The sequence below is a fragment of the Barbus barbus genome, assembly GCF_936440315.1.
Source record: "Barbus barbus genome assembly, chromosome: 47".
Taxonomy (NCBI): Eukaryota; Metazoa; Chordata; class Actinopteri; order Cypriniformes; family Cyprinidae; genus Barbus; species Barbus barbus.
The window spans coordinates 8,962,445-8,981,643 of record NC_136725.1 but is presented as its reverse complement, the minus strand read 5'-3'; the positions used below and the strand labels follow the sequence as shown (position 1 = coordinate 8,981,643).

At 37.8% G+C, this 19,199-nt stretch overlaps 2 protein-coding genes across 6 annotated transcripts; one reads left to right on the top strand and one right to left on the bottom strand.

The window, feature by feature from the left end:
* Nucleotides 1-117: 117 nt before the first annotated feature.
* On the bottom strand, nt 118-7,993 carry LOC306865954 (vacuolar protein sorting-associated protein 11 homolog). Its single transcript, XM_079410826.1, has 16 exons — nt 7,148-7,993; nt 6,758-6,906; nt 6,513-6,648; nt 5,509-5,672; nt 5,184-5,431; nt 4,853-5,054; nt 4,619-4,770; nt 4,345-4,531; nt 4,095-4,238; nt 3,821-4,018; nt 3,578-3,739; nt 2,876-3,009; nt 2,482-2,684; nt 2,129-2,300; nt 1,795-2,017; nt 118-1,693 (listed from the first exon to the last, which is right to left on the bottom strand). The coding sequence occupies exons 1-16, from the start codon at nt 7,287-7,289 to the stop codon at nt 1,526-1,528; spliced, it is 2,784 nt and encodes a 927-aa protein (XP_079266952.1). The 5' UTR covers nt 7,290-7,993; the 3' UTR covers nt 118-1,525.
* A 102-nt stretch (nt 7,994-8,095) lies between these two features.
* On the top strand, nt 8,096-18,740 carry LOC306865534 (hypoxia up-regulated protein 1). Of its 5 annotated transcripts, XM_079410208.1 has the most exons (26): nt 8,106-8,267; nt 8,355-8,412; nt 8,882-8,978; nt 9,285-9,357; nt 9,517-9,610; nt 9,736-9,814; nt 10,297-10,451; nt 10,541-10,617; nt 10,708-10,889; nt 11,039-11,154; nt 11,259-11,445; nt 13,208-13,342; nt 13,436-13,518; nt 13,871-14,003; nt 14,174-14,361; nt 14,470-14,608; nt 14,720-14,777; nt 14,866-14,939; nt 15,038-15,196; nt 16,055-16,245; nt 16,375-16,462; nt 16,733-16,989; nt 17,772-17,856; nt 18,003-18,255; nt 18,333-18,431; nt 18,559-18,740. In XM_079410208.1, the coding sequence occupies exons 4-26, from the start codon at nt 9,291-9,293 to the stop codon at nt 18,606-18,608; spliced, it is 2,949 nt and encodes a 982-aa protein (XP_079266334.1). In that variant the 5' UTR covers nt 8,106-8,267; nt 8,355-8,412; nt 8,882-8,978; nt 9,285-9,290; the 3' UTR covers nt 18,609-18,740. The 5 variants fall into 5 exon arrangements, with proteins under 5 accessions (XP_079266336.1, XP_079266332.1, XP_079266333.1 ...); XM_079410210.1 differs by lacking the exon at nt 8,882-8,978 and having other exon boundaries at nt 8,096-8,267; nt 18,336-18,431; XM_079410206.1 differs by lacking the exon at nt 8,882-8,978 and having other exon boundaries at nt 8,096-8,267.
* Nucleotides 18,741-19,199: the final 459 nt, after the last annotated feature.

The window sequence follows — 19,199 nt, the reverse complement described above, 5'->3', positions numbered from 1 at the left end:
GATCATTTGATTTGCAAAAGGCCCCTTTTTATGTGGTATTTTCATAATAAAATTAGAAATGGCATGATGTATTGTTCCTTAGGTTCTAAAAATAAAAAGCACATCAGACACATTATACAGCAAACATTTCTATTAATAAAATTTATAAATCCTTTCAAAGTAATCTTGAGTAAATACAATGATGAATCAAATGCAAAATAATTTTTCTAGTCCACAAAAAGGTATAAGATGTTCATCTTAAATAATGCCTGCTTAATGAATACCTGAAAAGTCCTTCTAAAAGTTTACTGCTAAACCTGAAGAGTTCACACTTGCATCAAGAAACCATGGGGTTTCACCTCAGTCTGCTGAGAAAGAACAGAAAAACTAAAAAGCTTTATGTAACTAGGGGGACATACATTTACTGATTCAATTAACTTTCTCTTTATGCTTGGTTTTTATCTGTGACACTAAAATGAGAATAGCTTGAGTGAATAGTATAGTAAAGCTGAGATTCGTGATTTGAGTCACAAGGTAAAGCAGACCTTGAGAAGACTGAAAGAGCCATCAACAATGAGGGCAGGGGAACTCTCAGTTCGGTTAAGGGTCAACGTTTCAAATGTTTAGCGATTTTGTGGGTAAAACAGGTTGCAAAACGGTGATTTTAACCAAGCCTACCTTTAAAGCTTACCCTTTGAACTTTTGGCAGTCGTGCAAGAACAGCTCTTGAGAACAGGATGTGGGTCTTTCTTGCTGGTTCAGCTGTTTAGCTTTGCAAATGATCTAACTCACCAAATAGTTTTAGCAAACTAGACACTATGATATACATAACTGATAGTATGTATATATATTAGTATTATGTATATGGTATACATAAATGATAGTAGAATTGTTGAGGTTTTTTGAAGTGTGACTTTAGAATTATTATTTTTTTTTTTAACATTTCTGCATCCTTTGGCCTCTGCAATGTACAATACTGTGTAAATATTTCATTTTTATTCATTCATGACTAATTAAGATCTCAACAAACATCTGAGATAATACAACAAAATGCTATGTAATTGCAAGTTACAACTCAATGATGTTTTACAATTATTAATGACACTTTTACAGGCATTTGACATTGATTATTGTTGATTAGTTGCTTTATCTGCAATAATGAATGGTTGCAATACTAATTAAATATTATACATAAATTATTAAGGGATGCAAAATGAGGTTTAGCAAGGTGTCTTCCGTAGTGTGCCAATGGCAGCTGAATTCAAAGCTTGAAAAGGTCACCGTCTTGAAGTGCAAGATCTTAAATGTTATCATCACCCACATACTTTCCACTTTATGCTGATCTGATGTTGCAGACTACAAAGATGTAAAGACATTCTGCACAAGCAGTCATCTTGCTCTCCGCAATCCGGACTATAAATAAATCAACACCAAGAGAAATTGCGGGGGGTTAATTTAGATTTGTTCAAAGGCCATTCAAGCTGTTTCTGGAGCAGACCAGTCAGACATCTGACCCTTGATCAGCACTTATTTTCCAGTCCAGCTCTCAAACATTCCTCTTGGTGTTAATAAGCAGATCTCTGTTGAATTCAGCCTCCAGATTCCCAGCTCCACTCTTTCCTCCAGGAGGATCCGTTATCAGAGTGAGTTTGTTAAACACTCCACGGCCAAAATAGTCAGCGATGACCGAGAAGCCGTCATTAGAGCATTTGAGCTACGAGAGAGAGAAACTCGATTAAATTTTCTATTCAAGTATTTAGTTACCACTGGCAACTTTGGTCAATTTAAAATGTCCTGCAGGAGGAAAATCCATACCTGTCTGTGGAAATGATCATGCAGATCTCGTTTCTGATCTTGCACACGCAACATGTCCATCACTTTCCTGTTCTCAGGGGTGCAGGTGGGGCACTCGGCCTCGCTCTCTGCAAAGCTCTCCAGGCAGTGCTGATGGAAAGAGTGGCCGCACAGGAAGTGCACAGATGGCAGCTCTAGTGGGCTGTTGCACATGCTGCACTTGGTCTTCTGGAAGATCTTTGCACTGAAAGATCAATGTCATTTTTAAAAAAATATACAATGACATTCCTATACTATCAATTGTAGCATCCATTTTTTTATGTAGTTGACATGCATGAATCCTTGATTTGCTCACCAGGTTTTAAGTTCCTGTATCTCAGCACGAAGATGAGCCGTTTCCTCTTGATACTGTCTAATCTTCCTTTCATCTTCCTCAATCTGCTGGGTCTCCCGCTCCAGTTTATTTATCAGGTAGTCTTTTATGACTGATAGAGATGCTGTGGAATTATGAGCCAAAGTCTGCACCACTGCAACATAGACATTCATAAAAGGTCAAAATTATGCTGAACAGTATGGACAACACTAGTTATATGATCTAAAGTTACCAAAAAGGTATGAAATGTGTTGAAAGATCACGCAATCATGTTTAGATGTGTGACAAACACAACAGAGGTGCGACCAACAACTTTAATGTTTCCTTTTACTCACCCAGAAGAGGAGGCATCAAGTTATTTTCATCAATATGCTGCAGGACTTCACTAATGTAGGCCTTGCAGTTTTCTTCTTTGCGTGCAAAATAGCCCAGAGCCTGTTCCCACAAACACACCTCACTGTCCCCATAGCGTTTACAGGCCTCCACGACTTTCCCGTACTCCTCATTCTGCATGTGGTAATGCATGATCTGCTGGTACCTGCAGAAATAGGCTGTTCTGTCACTTTTGCTTTTTTTGCTCAATGCAATGCAAGTTTAGATGCATTAAATTCTGAAATGAATTCAGTCAGTAACTGTGGTCTGTTGTCACACAAAGCTCTAGTATGGCTGTAGAAGTGAACTTTTATAGCACATTCTGAGTAAGTGAGATTGATAAGAAATAGTGCTTACAGTTTGCCTTTTTCATACAGATACAGCACACCTTCCTTGAAGTTGTGCATCTGGCAGAGCACCAGGGCTTTGTCAAAAACAGTGTTGTCGCTCCTCAGCAGGGACAGTGCTGCCTCCTGCAGGACTTTCTTCTTCTGCCAGACAAAAGACAGAAAGAGCAATGGGTTTCCTGCAGTATACGCATTTACAACAGTAAGCAATTGAAATTTTACCCCAAAAAATGTTAAAAATGGTTTTGAGATTATATTTTATAATGCAGCTACAATGTTATAAGCCATGGCCTCATGGAATCTGTCTAGTTTTTTTACTGAGATGCATTGATATTAAAACTCTGGCCAGTGATAAACTTATAATTATTTTATGTTCATAAACTGATAAAAATAGAAAATGTCTAAATACTAAAAATTATTTTAGTTTTATTTTAAAAACTAAAAGCTAAAATCAATCTTGTTAAATGCTACCTTATTCTGTGCATTATAATGTACTGTATGAAATATTAATTAAAAAATTTTGAGTTTTGGGAATCTGCAGAATTGTCAGAAATGAACAAAAATGTCTGATAAATAAACAAGTCAAATTCTTCAGAAATCTTCAAAGCTCTCCATCAGCTTTTGCAGGTGCAGATGTTGTCAATAATAACATAATATAATGAGACAGATATATGTGTGGTATGTTTACAGATTGCACAAAGCATGTTTTTACCCCTGGGTCCTGCTCATGTGCCCAGTCCTGTAGTCTGAGCTCTAGCAGAGTGTCATAAACTCCCTCAGGTGAGAATGGATCCACCTCGATCATGTGTTCCAGAAATGCTCGCAGCTCTCTTGGGTTATTGGCAAAGACTGGGATGAACTCTTCTGGATTGGCCTGTAAAAAGGTAAAAAAATGTTGAGATGAAAATCTTAAATCATCTGGATTAACTCACTTGAAATGATCCAAATGATTGACCTTGTTTTCCACAGGCCTGTCCAGGCTGTCCCTGTCGGTTGAGTCTTTGCTGGGGTGGTAGTCGGTGCAAAGGCGTTTTAAGAGGATGGTGGTGCTTTCAGGCACATGGTGCATTAGAATTTTTCCATAACGCTTCATATTACTCTCTGCCTGATCAAATGGTAACCTTCCTATGTAGCGTAAAGCCTCCTGATAATTCTGAAAAGGAGTATTGGCTTACATAAACTCATTTAAAAAGCTGTATTTATGTGTCATAATAGTATCATATATTCACCTTCAAATCCTCTAGCTGGATCTTTAGGTACCATTCATGGTGCATGTGTCTCTCTGCCAGAAACACAGCGTGACTGTGATAACCGGCCTGACGTAACACCTTGATGGCAATTTCAACATCGAAATGCACCTCACTTTCATTGCTCTACATTCAGATGAGGGATGCAGAGTTTACAAAGCATTGTTAGTAGTCAAGGCATCATTCAAAAAGCTTAAATGCACATTCAGGCCAAAATGTCTTTTCTACAGACCTTTATGAACTCCTCCAGCTTGGAGCTGTCCTTCAGTTTGGTGTAACAGTTGAGCAGTAGAGTGGTGTGGTCAGCGTTGGCCAGCGATTGCCTGTGGAGGGCCTGTAGGTAGGCCGTCAAGTTATGTATCCTCTGTGCATCCAAAAATTTACGGATTACGTATGAGGGCTCGAGCTTCCCAATGGTGCTGAGAGAGACAGAGGATCAGGAGGTAAACATGACTTGCCTGATTTTAAATGAAATGTTTAAGTAAAAACCTGAACTGCAAATATACCGAATATACTGCTGAATAGCTCCATCATGATCCCCTTTGACGTAGAGATGGTCTCCATACTGTCTGAATATCTCAGACAGACCGTCATTGTCCAGATGTTGACTTTTAGCCAGGTTAATGGCCATCACAAACAGGTTCTTCTTAAACAGCATCTAAATAAGGTAGTGTATATGACTTTTTATCTTAGATAAAAAACATTCCTTTATTTTTCTTTTATGACAATACTGTACTAACCTCTAGCTTGGTCTGAGTGTCTTTTTCTTGCAGCATATACAGTGTTTTGTCCCTCGTTAGGACATAAAATGAGCCCCATTCTGCCAGAACGTCAATGACATCATCAAAGGCCGCACTGTAAGCGATGAACTTGTTGTCAAGGTCGTAAATGGTCAGGATGTGCTTTTCTGTAGGGGATGTCTGTCTGCTGCCATAATCAGATCTGCACAAATTAAATGTGAAAAATGTGAGTGCGGATTAAGTTAAAGGAAAAAAGGACAGATAATCCATGCAAAACAAATGAGTCTTACTTCTTTGTGACCAATGATTCTTGCAGTAAAATGAGTCTTACTTGCTGGGTGACTTGTCATTGTGTGTGAGCAGCAGCAGGTATCCTCTGTGCCAGTGAGTTAGAAGTTTGTGCCCATCGAAAGCAAAGCAGGGTCCTCTCTCATCGGGCTGGTACAAATACACACAGTCATCTCCAGCCACTATGAACTGTGAGTCCTGTGAGGGGTCTGTGAGCGCCGAGCAGCGGAGGGCGCAGCCGTGTGTGTCCAGTTCTATACGAGGGTACTCTTTCACTGATAATGTGTAACACTGTCAACATAAGAATAATGCTGCTTTCAGTGCGGTATGATTTCATGAAAATCACATTCCATGGAACTAACATGTACCTGCACTTTTTCTAAAGTGGCGACAAACAGGTGTGTGACTTTGCCAGCCTGTCGGAAAGCTAGGCCTGTGATTGGACAGTTGCCCTCATGGAGGCTGAGAGTTTTACTGTGTCTGTCTCTGGTGATGTCTCCCTTCGTCAGCACAACACTGCCATCTGTAAAACCTGACAATTCAACACAGATATTACAGTCAGCATAATCAAAATAGCTGTTCTGGTATATAACACCTGCTTGTCCAGATCCAATTAATTATTCATGGATATACCACTAAAAAAAAAAACATTTTTTCTCAACAAATTTTTTTTTTTGTTTTATTACAGAAAAAAATGGGTTGCAATGTCATTTAGTGTGACTGAAATTATTCACATATTAGAAGTGATTTCAAGTTATATTTGTTTATTTTAGTTTATTTTATTTTTTAGAAAAACTAAATCAAATAAATATAACTTGGCATTTGGTTACTTTTGCAACATTAAAGTGCAAATTTGTTTATTATTATCTGCCCTCTAAAATTTAACTTTAGGGGAATTATTACCTTTATGAAAACATTTTTCAAACCATATAAAAATACTAGTACTCAAATCAATTAAATTCTTTAAAAATAAATTCTCAATCTGATTAATTACAGTACACAAGATTATATAACATTTCTCATTTTGGGGGTACCTCAGATTTTGATTTTCATTGCCAGTTTTGCTCTGAGCTCTAATTAATATCTTGCCATTTTAAAGAGAAATGGTCTAACAATTGTGTTATTTTAGTATAATTAAAATATTAAGATTTTTTGTTTTATTTTCCATTTTCATTTGAGTAATTTTTGCATGTTTTTATTAGTGTTTGTTATTTTAAATATGGTGAAACTGAATGAAGATTATACTATTGTAATTTTATTTTTACCCTTGTATTTCAGTTAATGTATTTTAAGTAAACAGTTTTAATAATGAACTATATAATAACCCTGATTTGTACATTTAAAAACTAAAAAAAATAATAATAAAACCTACCTATAGCCATAAAGTTAAGGTTTTCATGTACACTGAGACAAGACACTTCAGTAGGTTTGTTTCCAGGTATGGCAGGGAATATCCGGGTACACAGAGGACTGCCGCTGTCCTTCTTGTCAAGGTTCCACACCTTCACCTGATGGACAAACACATGCACTTTAGAAATCAACTGCATCTCTAAAGCACACACATATCTGCACTTGCACTGACATGTATCTTCAGCAGACAGCTGTCGTGATTCGTACCAGAGGATTGATGCCAGGCTCATCCTGACCCACAGACACCAGGATGTTGTGTTGTTTCAGCTGGTACAGGTGTGTCACGCGCAGCTTATAAGCCTGAAAGCAGGACAGCTGCAGGGAGCGGGTCAAAAACCAGATCTGTCCATCCATATGTGCATTACATGAGTTAAAGAAAGCAGGCATAACTGAAATCATCAACTATAATCAGCCAGAAAGGACTGAATGTGGGATTCATGAAAAAATATAAAACACATGCATTTTACAAAGCAGGTTTACTGCACCCAATTGAAATATGCGACGATTTATAACTTATGAAATATACTTGGTATAATTGACTATCAGTGTCATCATTGCTAACCAGCCTCAAGCATGACTTAAGCATTTTAAGGATATCTCCAAGCACAATGTGTCCTCTCCCTGAATCACAGGCCGCTATTCCCACCGGTAGTTGGAAATTTTTCCCATTTTCGCTCGGATCTTTCACCGTTTCTTTATCGAAAAACACAAAACGTCTCCACTGTAAGAACGCTGCCATTTTCCAAGCAGTTCTTGTTTAGCAAAATCACGTGACTCGCATCACGGTCATGTGACTCGAGTCAAGCTTCTCTTGTTTTCTGTATTCGCGTTAATATATTTAAGGTTGCACACAACAAGCCACAAATTAAACTGATGAAATTAATTTAAACATTTAATGTAAATTAAATAATTGATGCTGTTTTAAGCCAAAATACACTGCGAACAGAAAATTATAAGAAAAAAATTACATATTTGATTTAAATCAAAATGTATACTTATTATTATGAACAAAATACATAATACAACAGAAAATTAACCTGCGATGTCCGATTCGTGAACGAACTGTTATTTTGATTCGGATCTTTCCAATGAATCTCTTGAACCGGTTCACGAATGGGACTGAACGAATCCGTGCGTTTCATGTGTCAGCAATGCGCCGAATTATCTCGTCTCGTGAGGCGAAGGGTTATTTTTATAGATAAACAGCAGAAATGTTACACGTAAATGTATGAAGATAGTTGGTTTAATAAATATAATTTTAATAGAAAAACGCAATATACAGAAATATGCCCCGTTTTAACATGTAATACATGCAAAGATGACGTAAAAGGATCACTGAACCGGTTCTTTGAAATGAACTGTTCGCAGAGATGAGTTGGGCGCTGTTAAAAACTACAACTTGTCGCACAGCCGTTATGTTCCCCTATTTCACGTGGACCAATCAGATCCGTGCTTACTTACACGACTGACCACTCGCGCGCACTGGTTGGTACGTGGACCAATCAGCGTTCTCCATTCATGAGAAAAGAGGCGGGACTTACGAGCGTAGCGATTAGCCCTTCACTCGGCGAGCAGCGAGTTGTGTGGATCCAATAAGATCACGCCGCGTTCCGGGCCCGAGGTGTTAGAACAAGCCGGTGATTGCAAGAGCAAAATCAAGCAAGCGAGGTGGTGTGTTCACAGAGCATTGCTGGTTAATGCGACTTTCTTGCCTTCTGTAAGACGATAGATACTAAGGAGCAACACAGAAAAGTTTTCGTGCATAATTAGGGCAGGATAAACGTCTCCAAATCTTGTTATTCAGGTGTCAAGAGGGATTTCCCAGTCAACAAGAGCCAATATAAAACTTGATCTGACTGAAGGTAAGTGCCATGCCATCACTTTCTTTGTTGGAGATGTTTGGGCTCATCTGAGTGGTTGCATATGTTCATAAATGTGTCTTGATCAGTCACTAGTACATCTACCAGACCATCAGCTGCATTTGTATACATGTAAAAAGAAAGCGTTGTGTTTATAATGTTCACATTATGAAGCAGTGAAATGACATGGTCATGATGCTCTTTCCATCAGGATCAGGCAGCCTCATTCAAGCTGACGTCACACAGGCTGTGCAACTAGAAGTTTCCACTTTGCATATTTGAATCAGCATTACAAATAGTAGAAATGTGACTGTAAAAATGTAGCCAAATTAGATTTTTGAGCATATTAACTATAGTCTCCTTGCATTCATTTTATACCTTGGCTCTAGTGTCTCAATTCTGCTGGAAAGCTCTGCAAAAGTGCTTCCTGGAGGCCCTTCAAAATATTTTTTTGATGTGACCCTTATATTAGGTTTTGTGAGTTTCGGATACAGAACTGAACAGTGAAATCAGCTGTGTTTGATTAAGACAACATCCAAAACGTACTGTTGGGGGGCCTCCAGGAACAGGTATGTGATCCACATGTTCTTAAGCTTTGTCTCAGGCTTGTGGGTGGGATCACATCAAATCAGCATGTACCTATCTACACCTGTCACTGGCCAACTGCCTCCACCTACACATCCATATTTGGGATTTGGGCAGTTTTCATATCACAGTTGTGATGTGGTACTGTCAGTTTTAGTAATAGTGTTTGACATGATGATTTGAGGGAACTTGTTTTGATATGCTTCCTGTTTTGTGTGCAGAGCTGTCACTGTTGCATTGTGACTTTTAGCCTACATGCTGTTGATCCAGTATTTGTATCTTTCCTGCAGGTCACAATGAGGGAAAGGCTGTCATTATGGGCTGTGTTTTGCCTAATAGTAACATTCCTGCCTTCACATACAGGTAAGCACTGCATAAATTATGATTATAGTCTTATATTTCTAAGTTTCTTTTGGTGATGTCCTTCAGGATGAATCAAGATTGTAAACATGCGCTATATATTTACATTACATTCTTATCTAGAGTGAAGCATTTCAGCTCTCTCTGACATTTGTGTTGCAGAATCTGTTGCTGTGATGTCTGTGGACTTGGGCAGTGAATGGATGAAAATCGCTATAGTGAAACCTGGTGTGCCAATGGAGATTGCATTAAACAAGTACGTTTTTGAAAAGAGTACATCTAAAATCCACAGATGTCAAGTCATTTAGCCTTGTAATATAGAAAAATTCATTTCAGGCAATGTTTTGTCCTATTGTGACATTTAGCTTCTTTTTTGTGTAGGGAGTCCCAGCGGAAAACTCCAGTCGCAGTGTGCTTAAAGGAAAACGAGAGGCTTTTTGGAGACAGTGCTTTAGGAGTGGTAAGTCATTGTTCACCATAATACCTTCTTTAAAAGTCAACAAGAAATGGCATTTGTAATGTGTCATTTCCAATTGATACATGAATATTAATTTGAGGAAACAATATAATTTTATGACTCAGGAAAGCAGGCATTCCATACCAGAGTGGAGGCAGAACTGAATGCTTGGCTAAGAATTAACATTGTTCACCGCTATACCGAACAGCATTTATTTGAAATAGAAATATGTAACAATATAAATGTTTTTACTGTCACTTAAGATCAATTTAATGCACCATTGCTAAATAGAAGCATTACATGCCCCAGACGTTATAGTGTAAATCATTCAAAATAAGACTAGGTACGTGGTTTAAGAAAGCGAATAGTCTATTTTGACTTCATGTTCTGTAATATGAAAAACACCCTATCACATTTTCTGTCTTTAAAACCTTGTTGCAGCATATTTGACAAGCTTTGACTCTAGCATACTTTAATCATGACAGGCTGTGAAGAACCCCAAGGTGGTTTACAGATTCCTCCAGAGCATTTTGGGAAAGACAGCAGACAATCCACAGGTGGCACAGTATCAGAAACACTTCCCTGAACACCAGCTGCAGAGAGATGACAAAAGAGGAACAGTGTTTTTCAAATTCTCAGAGTAAGTAATGGACTTGCACTTGCAGGTGCATTAGCTGGAACCGATTTGTTTTATATTAACATGAGAAATGAATCTTTCATATCATCCAGAGAGTTGCAGTATACTCCAGAGGAACTTTTGGGCATGATATTGAACTACTCTCGTGGTCTGGCTCAAGACTTTGCAGGTTTGATAATAAGAATGTCTGGTTTGGTTGTCTTGGTTTTTGCAGATTGGGATATTTGAACGCATCAGTAATTTAGTTTTTTTCTAACAGAGCAACCCATAAAAGATGCTGTGATCACAGTGCCAGCCTATTTCAATCAGGCAGAACGCAGGGCAGTCTTGCAGGCTGCTCATATAGCAGGTCTAAAGGTCCTTCAGCTTATCAATGATAATACTGCTGTGGCTTTGAACTATGGAGTCTTTAGGAGGAAGGACATCAACTCTACTGCACAGGTACGTGTGAGAGGATTGAAGTGAATTTTATTTATTTATTTGGTCAGCAGTGTATCAGCCAATGGTGCTGTTTGTGAGTGGGACTATCTGAATGTCATTAAGTAGGATTTATGACTGACTTTTTTGAGGCTTAATTGTTTTATGTGTAGAACATCATGTTTTACGATATGGGATCAGGCAGCACAACGGCCACGATTGTTATGTATCAGACGGTGAAGACCAAGGAATCTGGCACTCATCCGCAGCTTCAGATCCGTGGAGTTGGGTTAGTCATGGTTGTCATGTTTTCACCACATTTATTGGCTAAGTGGGTGCATGTATACGGTATCGCAGTTCACTAACTATGGATGTTTTTCTTTTAATATTTAGGTTCGATAGAACACTTGGTGGCTTTGAGATTGAGCTGAGGCTCAGAGATCATCTTGCAAAGCTCTTTAACGAACAGAAGAAATCGAAGAAAGACGTAAGGGAGAATCTGCGCGCCATGGCTAAACTCCTTAAAGAGGCTCAGAGACTCAAGACTGTGCTGAGTGCCAATGCTGAACATATGGCACAGGTATCTCAAACTGAAACGACAATTTATTTCAATAGTGTACAATACAGTTTGCATTAAGGCTGCATAAAATCAAATTTAAGCTATTTTCAAAATGCATATTATTATTATTATTGCTCTTATTGTAAGCCATGTTTCTTTTTTTTTTCTAACCTTCTTTTAAATGATAATCAGTTTTTCTTGCCATGAAAATAGTCACAGAAGCTTGAATGGTGTCAAACTCAAACAATCATAAATGATAATATGATAACTTAATATTCTGGTGAAACAACAGACTTCTCCTGGTGACTTAAAACCAACCATTTTCGTACATTCAACTTCAAATTCACGTTTAGATCTGCTTCAGTTTTTGAGTGCAATGCCCAAAATTAATTTAACAACCAGTGGATAAAACAAAGTTCCCAACCAACTTTTTTCTTTTTTTGATAATTAATTTCACTCAGATGTATGTCACAATTCAATAGAAAATCTGTCACTGCTTCCCCTTCATTGTGACTTTAAGTGTGTGAAATGATCAGTAGACATTTCTTGGTTACTATTCAAATGTAAGCAAATTTGTGAACGTATCAGATGTCCTTGCTTCCACTGAAGCAAATGATGCTTTGTATCAAATCATATCTCAAATCATTCACCTCATGAAGCTTGAATGTTCCTGTCATTAAAATGGAAAAAGGGGGACAAACCAAATAAGACCCTTTCAAGATACGATTTAAATAAGGTATTTTCAGTTTCATATACATTTGAGTTTGAATTTGACTCCTCATATTGTTTTGATCATTTTAATAAAAAAAAATAATAGTCTTGAATTAAAAATGCAAAAAAAAAATCAAAATACTGCGAAAATCGCCTTTAAATTTGTCCAAATGAAGTTCTTAGCTATGCATATTACTGATCAAAAATGAAGTTTTGATATATTTACAGTAGGAAATTCACTAAATATCTTCATGGAACATGATCTTTGCTTTAATATCCTAATGATTTTTTGCATAAAAGAAAAATGGAAAATTGACCCATACAATGTATTTTTGGCTATTGCTGCAAATATACCCCAGCGACTTAAGACTGGTTTTGTGGTCCAGGGTCACAAATGTAAACAAATTAAGATCTTTTTGATGGAATCTGAGACCTCTCTGTCCTCCATAGGCAGCGAGGATATTACCACGATCAACACACAGAAATGTAGCAAGGACATTGGTAAAATAGTCCATATGATATCCAATGATATATTTTACGAAGCTGCTTTTGTGCACAAAGTAAATAATAACATAATTTATTCAGCAATTATTCTCCCATAGTTACCATCTTCCATCATTTTAGAGAGTACAGCTGAACGTAAACAACACTGATTACGTCCAGGGGTACTCTCCAAATGGCAAAAGACGGTAACTCGTTTTCTTTGCGCACAAAAATTATTCTCCAAGCTTCGTAAAATTACAGTTGAACCCCTGTTGTCTCATGGATTATTTTACTGATCTCCTTGCTGCGTTTCTGTGTGTTGATCGTGGTGATATCCTTGCTGTCTATGGAGGTTCAGAGAGCTCTCAGATTCCATCAGAAATATCTGAATTAGTATTCAGAAGAAGAACGAAGGTCTTACGGGTTTGGAACGACATGAGGGCGAGTAATTAATGACAGAATTTTCATTTTTATGTGAACTAGCTGTTTAAAATGGTAGAAGTAGTTTGTGTTGTGGCATCTCATTTGATTTGTCTACTTCAACAAAGTCTGGGTGGTTTAGAGACCTCTTGATGTTCTCTCTCTTCAGATTGAGGGTCTGATGGATGACATAGACTTCAAGGCAAAAGTGACTCGCTCTGAGTTTGAGGCCCTCTGCGAGGATCTGTTTGACAGAGTACCAGGACCTGTAAAAGAAGCTTTAGCTGCTGCTGAAATGAGCATGGTGAGGAGCTAAATATTATGCCATTCACTTTATACAAGTTTTCTAAATAACTATGATTTAAAAATAGTCTGTAATACCTTTGTTGTCAAACAGGATGAGATTGACCAGGTTATTTTGGTTGGAGGATCCACCAGGGTGCCCAAAGTGCAGGATGTGCTGCTTAAAGCTGTGGGAAAGTATGTGTTTTTTGTTGTTTTTTTTTATTTTTATTATTTCTTGTTTAACCTATAGTAGAGATTTTGATTGGCTGTCAAAGTAAAAAGATGCATTTAGGAGCTGAGGGATGTAATTACAATATCAACCAGCAGGGGCAGACTGGGATAATCTAACCAACCAAACTTGACCCCTTGTTGTGGACTAGTAGTTTAGGTTTGGTTCTTTCTTTGAACCAAATCAGAAGCATTCAAATGAAAACTAACCCAACATCTCATACAATTAGCATTGATTTACAACTGAATAGATGTTCTGAAATTGGTACCATTTCAAATAATTTAGTTTTTGTTTCATTTGATGTTCTTTTGTCTCCAGAGAGGAACTGAGCAAGAACATCAATGCAGATGAAGCTGCAGCAATGGGTGCCGTCTATCAGGCTGCTGCGCTCAGCAAAGCCTTTAAAGTCAAACCTTTCTTGGTCAGGGATGCAGCGGTGTTTCCCATACAGGTGAGAGGGTGAAGACAAAGATTTTGTTCTTTTCAAGAATTACATTTGTATTAATAATCTTTACTTGGCCCTAACCAAGACCACTGAGATGTTTTAATATAACCGACAATTAATCTGCATTGTTAATGGCCATACGACAGTTCTCAGATGTTTTCTGTCTCCCTCCTTAGGTTGAGTTCAGTCGTGAGACAGAGGAAGAGGATGGCGTGAAGACCATGAAACACAACAAGCGCATCCTGTTTCAGAGAATGGCTCCGTATCCCCAGAGAAAAGTTATCACCTTTAATCGCTACACGGATGACTTTGACTTCTACATCAATTATGGAGACCTCAGTTTCCTCAGTGAACAAGACCTGAAGTAAGTCACAAAGTTTTATTCACTCTGCTAATGTTCTGTTTTAATTGTTTACACTTTTTCAGAAGTATACCCAAGTTAATGTTAAACCTATCTTCTTTTTTTTCTCAGAGTGTTTGGATCTCAGAATCTGACGACAGTGAAACTGAATGGAGTGGGCAACAGCTTCAAGAAACATTCAGATGCTGAATCCAAGGGCATCAAGGCCCATTTCAACATGGATGAAAGCGGGGTGCTAATTCTTGACCGGGTTAGTACTAGATTTTAGTTTATAATGAATCGTCAGTTTAGTACAAGTAGTCCCAACTATATTACTATGAAGTTTTAATTGGCCAGAAGAACTGAATTCTTGACTTTTTAGGTGGAGTCAGTATTTGAGACCATTGTGGAGGAGAAAGAGGAGGAGTCCACGCTTACCAGTAAGTCTTGAAAGTGCCTAAAATTTTATGTGTATATATAAAATAGTGTTTGTGTCTGCTTCACTCTTTTGTTTTCTTGTTAACCCAGAGCTTGGAAACACCATTTCCAGCTTGTTTGGGGGTGGCAGCTCAGAGCCAACAAATATGACTGAACAGGTTACGGTAAATCTGCTTAATGATTCTTAATGACTGACAGACATTTAAATATAATTTTATCAAATTAATCTTGAAATTTTTTTTTTTTTTTTATAATGGTTCAGGATGAAGAAGAAGTGGCTCCAGAGGCTGGAAAAGATCAGGAACAGTCAGAGAAACAGGAAGAGTCTGCTCAGGAGAAACCTGAGACGGAGGAAGGAAAAGAGGGAGAGCCTCAGGCGGAGGAGCAGAAAGACAACGAAGAAGATAAAGCGGAAACTCAGGTGAGATGATTCATATTTCTGGAGAGGTGCAGAGTGATTATGGAATCTCTAGGCTTTCATGAGACTCAAGTTCACTAGTTCTGCCCTGTTATTCTCAGAAGAGATTTGTGACTTCCCCCTCATGTTTTATTATTGCAGTGCCAAACAGCAACTGAAGCACCTGACTAGAGTTCTTTTCTTCTCTAGTTGACCAAATACAGATGTAAAATTTTTAGTTGATAATTATTTAAGATATAGTTCTTTTTTACTGGCCATTGAAACAGAATATTATAGAAACAATTTTTAATTTTGGAATTAAATTTTGGAAATATATTTTAATGTCAGTTACCGTAGTATTTTTGTTTTTTACCTTGAATATTAATGACATTTCCCACGGTTCTGGAAAACCTGCAAATATTAGGGATTTTTGAAATCGTAAAAGTCATGACAATTTCAATAAAAAAATAAGAGAGAAAATGTTGGGGTTTTTTAATAAATATTTTTATAGAATTATTTTGCCAAAAATAGTTTTGCAGGTGCACAACCAATGATTATTTTTTTACGATTTTCAAAAAAATCCATATACATTCAATGATGGACTTGGACTCTTATTAGTCAGAAAGTGTGGGAGCCCTCTAGTGACAAACTGTGTTGCATACAAATCTCTGCCCCTCTGTAAAGTTGGACCTGTCACAATGTGACCATTTGAATTACTCGCATCACTTGTGTCAGCAAGGGTCAGACTATAATTCTTACATTTCAATTTAAGCCGTGTATTATATTGAAGTTTCATATGACGTTACCAGCCACTGGCGAGTTACTCCATTTGTTTTAGTTTAGGAATCTGTGTAGAACTGAACTCTCACCTCAATCACACAGGGAGAGACCGATGCCGAGAAAGCAGAAAAGCCTGAAGAGAAATCAGACGGTGAGAAAGCAGAGGAGAAAGAGGCAGACAAGAAACCCAAACCACAGAAAAAGAGCAAAATATCAGAAGATATCACAGTGGAGCTTGAGGTGAACGATGTTCTCGATCCCAGCACAGAGGACATGGAGGTGTCCAAAAAGAAGTAAGTGTCTCTTGCTTCTCAAAATTAATTAACGTGGAGAATGAATTAACAGAGCAGGAAATGGGACAGACACACTGTATTAACTGAAGAATCTCTAAAGAATTCCCATGTGTTCCTCCCTCATATCAGGCTGCAGGACCTCACTGACCGCGATCTGGAAAAGCAGGAGAGAGAAAAGACCCTGAACAGCCTGGAGGCTTTTATCTTTGAGACGCAGGTATAATGAAGCTCTCTGCAGCCCTTCCCAGTATTTGAGCAGTGACTCCTAGATCCAGTGGTGTGATGGTGACGGAACTGTCTTTGTCCTGGCCTAAAAAGCTTCATTTCCAGAGCATTAGGTGAAATCTATAGTGGGCTTAAGGCTATATTATGATGAAGGGTTTTGGACGACAGTTATTACAGCTATTATCACCTCAAAATAGATTTGTTTTTCCATATTCTTTTGAATTTACAATAAATCTAGTTCATTTTTCCTTTCTCTGTCTAGGATAAGCTGTATCAGGATGAGTATCTGGCTGTCGTGACCGAGGAGGAGAAGGAGCAGATCACAGGCAAGCTGAGCGAGGCTTCTAACTGGATGGATGAGGAGGGGTACACCGCTGGCACTAAGGAGCTGAAGGAAAAGTTGTCGGAACTGAGGAAGCTTTGTAAAGCCATGTTCTTCAGAGTGGAGGAGAGGAAGAAATGGCCCGACAGACTGGCAGCTCTCAACAGCATGCTTAACCACTCCACCATCTTCCTCAAGTGAGTGAGAGCAGCATCAGTTCCTGCAATCCATCCATCTTCTTTCATTCTTTCCTTTTTTTAAAAAAACAATTGTGTGTCTGCGCTGACAGCCTTGTGCTCAGCGCGCCGACATACGGCGCAATTGCGCGTTGGGTGTCCGAGGAGATATATAGAGAGAGAGAGAGTGAAATATCTCTATGTATATCTCTTTCTTTTTCTTTCTCTCTCTCTTCCTGTCATGTCTGATCACAAAGGCAAAAATGCCACATATAAATCTAAAAATAACAAAAAGTATAAAAATTGTTTAAAACATTTTTATTTATATAAATTGTAATAAATGTATAAAAACTACATAAAAATATTTGAATACATTTTATTCATTTAATGCATCTATTTTAAATAAAAAATAGATTTAGAAGTATTTCAAGTTATTTTGACACTATTGCATTTATAAAATATACAAATTCACTTATTACATTTATTGTTTTTAATTTAATTTGTTTTTAAATAGGTTATAAATAGTTTTTATTTATTTTTTACAAAAATTCATCAAAATATGTAATAAAATATTTAAATTTAATACATTTTATTAATTGTATTGCCTATTTAAATTATACATAAAAATAACACACATGCACTTCAATTATTTTTTATAAAAGTGAAACCTGTTTAAAACTTTTTTTTATTTCTAAATTATTTTTGTCTTGTACTCTTGAGGACGATGCCGTTTTGGGTTCAGTCTGCGACATGTCCAAATAAATGTGAACTACCTTGTAATTTACATGGGATGTTGTTCACAGGAGTGCTAGACTGATTCCTGAGAGTGACCAGATCTTCACAGAGGTTGAACTGAAGACTCTAGAGAGGGTCATCAATGAGACAATGGTATGTAATGACCCCCCCCCCCCCCCCCCCCCCCCCCCCCCCCCTCACACACACACACATTCCTATTTGTTTCATCCTTCCTCATGAATTCCACACAAACGCATGTGATTCACTCTGCATGTTTTGCTTTGTTTTTTTTATTGTAGACTTGGAAGAATGAGACTGTTGCTGAACAGGACAAATTGTCCCCAACAGAGAAACCTGTCCTGCTCTCAAAGGACATTGAAGCTAAGCTTTCCCTCTTGGACAGGGAGGTCAACTACCTGCTGAACAAAGCAAAGTTTGCCAAACCAAAGCCTAAAGATAAGGCTAAAGACAAGAACACCACCTCCACAGAGAACAGCAAAGCTAACAGCACAGAAAATGCAGAGAAGGTCATTCCTACCAAGAGCGATGAAGGTGAGACCGATTAATTTCATTTAGTTACTTTTCCTGTTAATATGGAGTAAATTTGATTATATGAATTGTGCTTTTAGCAGAGGAGGTGAAGCCGGCAGAGGAGTCTCCAACTGCTGAAAAAAAAGACGAAGAAAAACCCATACTTGAACTAAATCCAGCAGAAAATACAGATACAGGTAATTCACAATCCACTAATCATTCTAACATCAAAATCAATTTAACGAGCTCTGTGACCTAAAATAACAGAATCTATAGATTTAATTGCTTAATATAAATGCATGTAATAATGTTTCTTTTTTACAGAATCAACAGAGAGCAGTAAATCAGAAAACCGTATAGGGGATGAGTTATAACATCTGGAATTCTTAACGGTTTATTTGTTATTTATTGACTCCATTAAGAGGTTCCAAAAAAAAAAAAAAAGAAAGTCCAGCCCCCTGAGCACACTGGAACAGCTTGACAATGACGGTGTATATTTCAGTAGTTCTAGTTCAGTGACCCTGAGCCAAAAGAAAATGCCAATCCCAACTCAAAGCTGTGCGCTCCTTCCATTTTTCATTTCACTTCTTAATCCATGAATTAATGATCTTCTCCCCCTCAGAAACATGACCTCTGTTTGTTTGAGTCACAAGGAAATCAAAAATGGCATGCTTGACCAAAGTAAACACGCTGTCCTTTGTGTAAATGCAGATTATCTTGAAATGGTCGTATATGTCATGTCCTCTGACTCGAGACACCTTTGCTTTGCGTCCAGAAATGTATATTGAGGAAATGTGAGGTTCCTGCTGAATTTTTGCTTAGCAGTTTGTCACGTCGTTTATTTTTGTTGGTTCTACTTTTTCCATTCCCAAAACATCAGTTTGTACCTGTGAGCATATTCTATGCCAAACATCTCATGTATTTATGGACTTCAGTATGATTAGTATGCTGCACTGACATTGGAA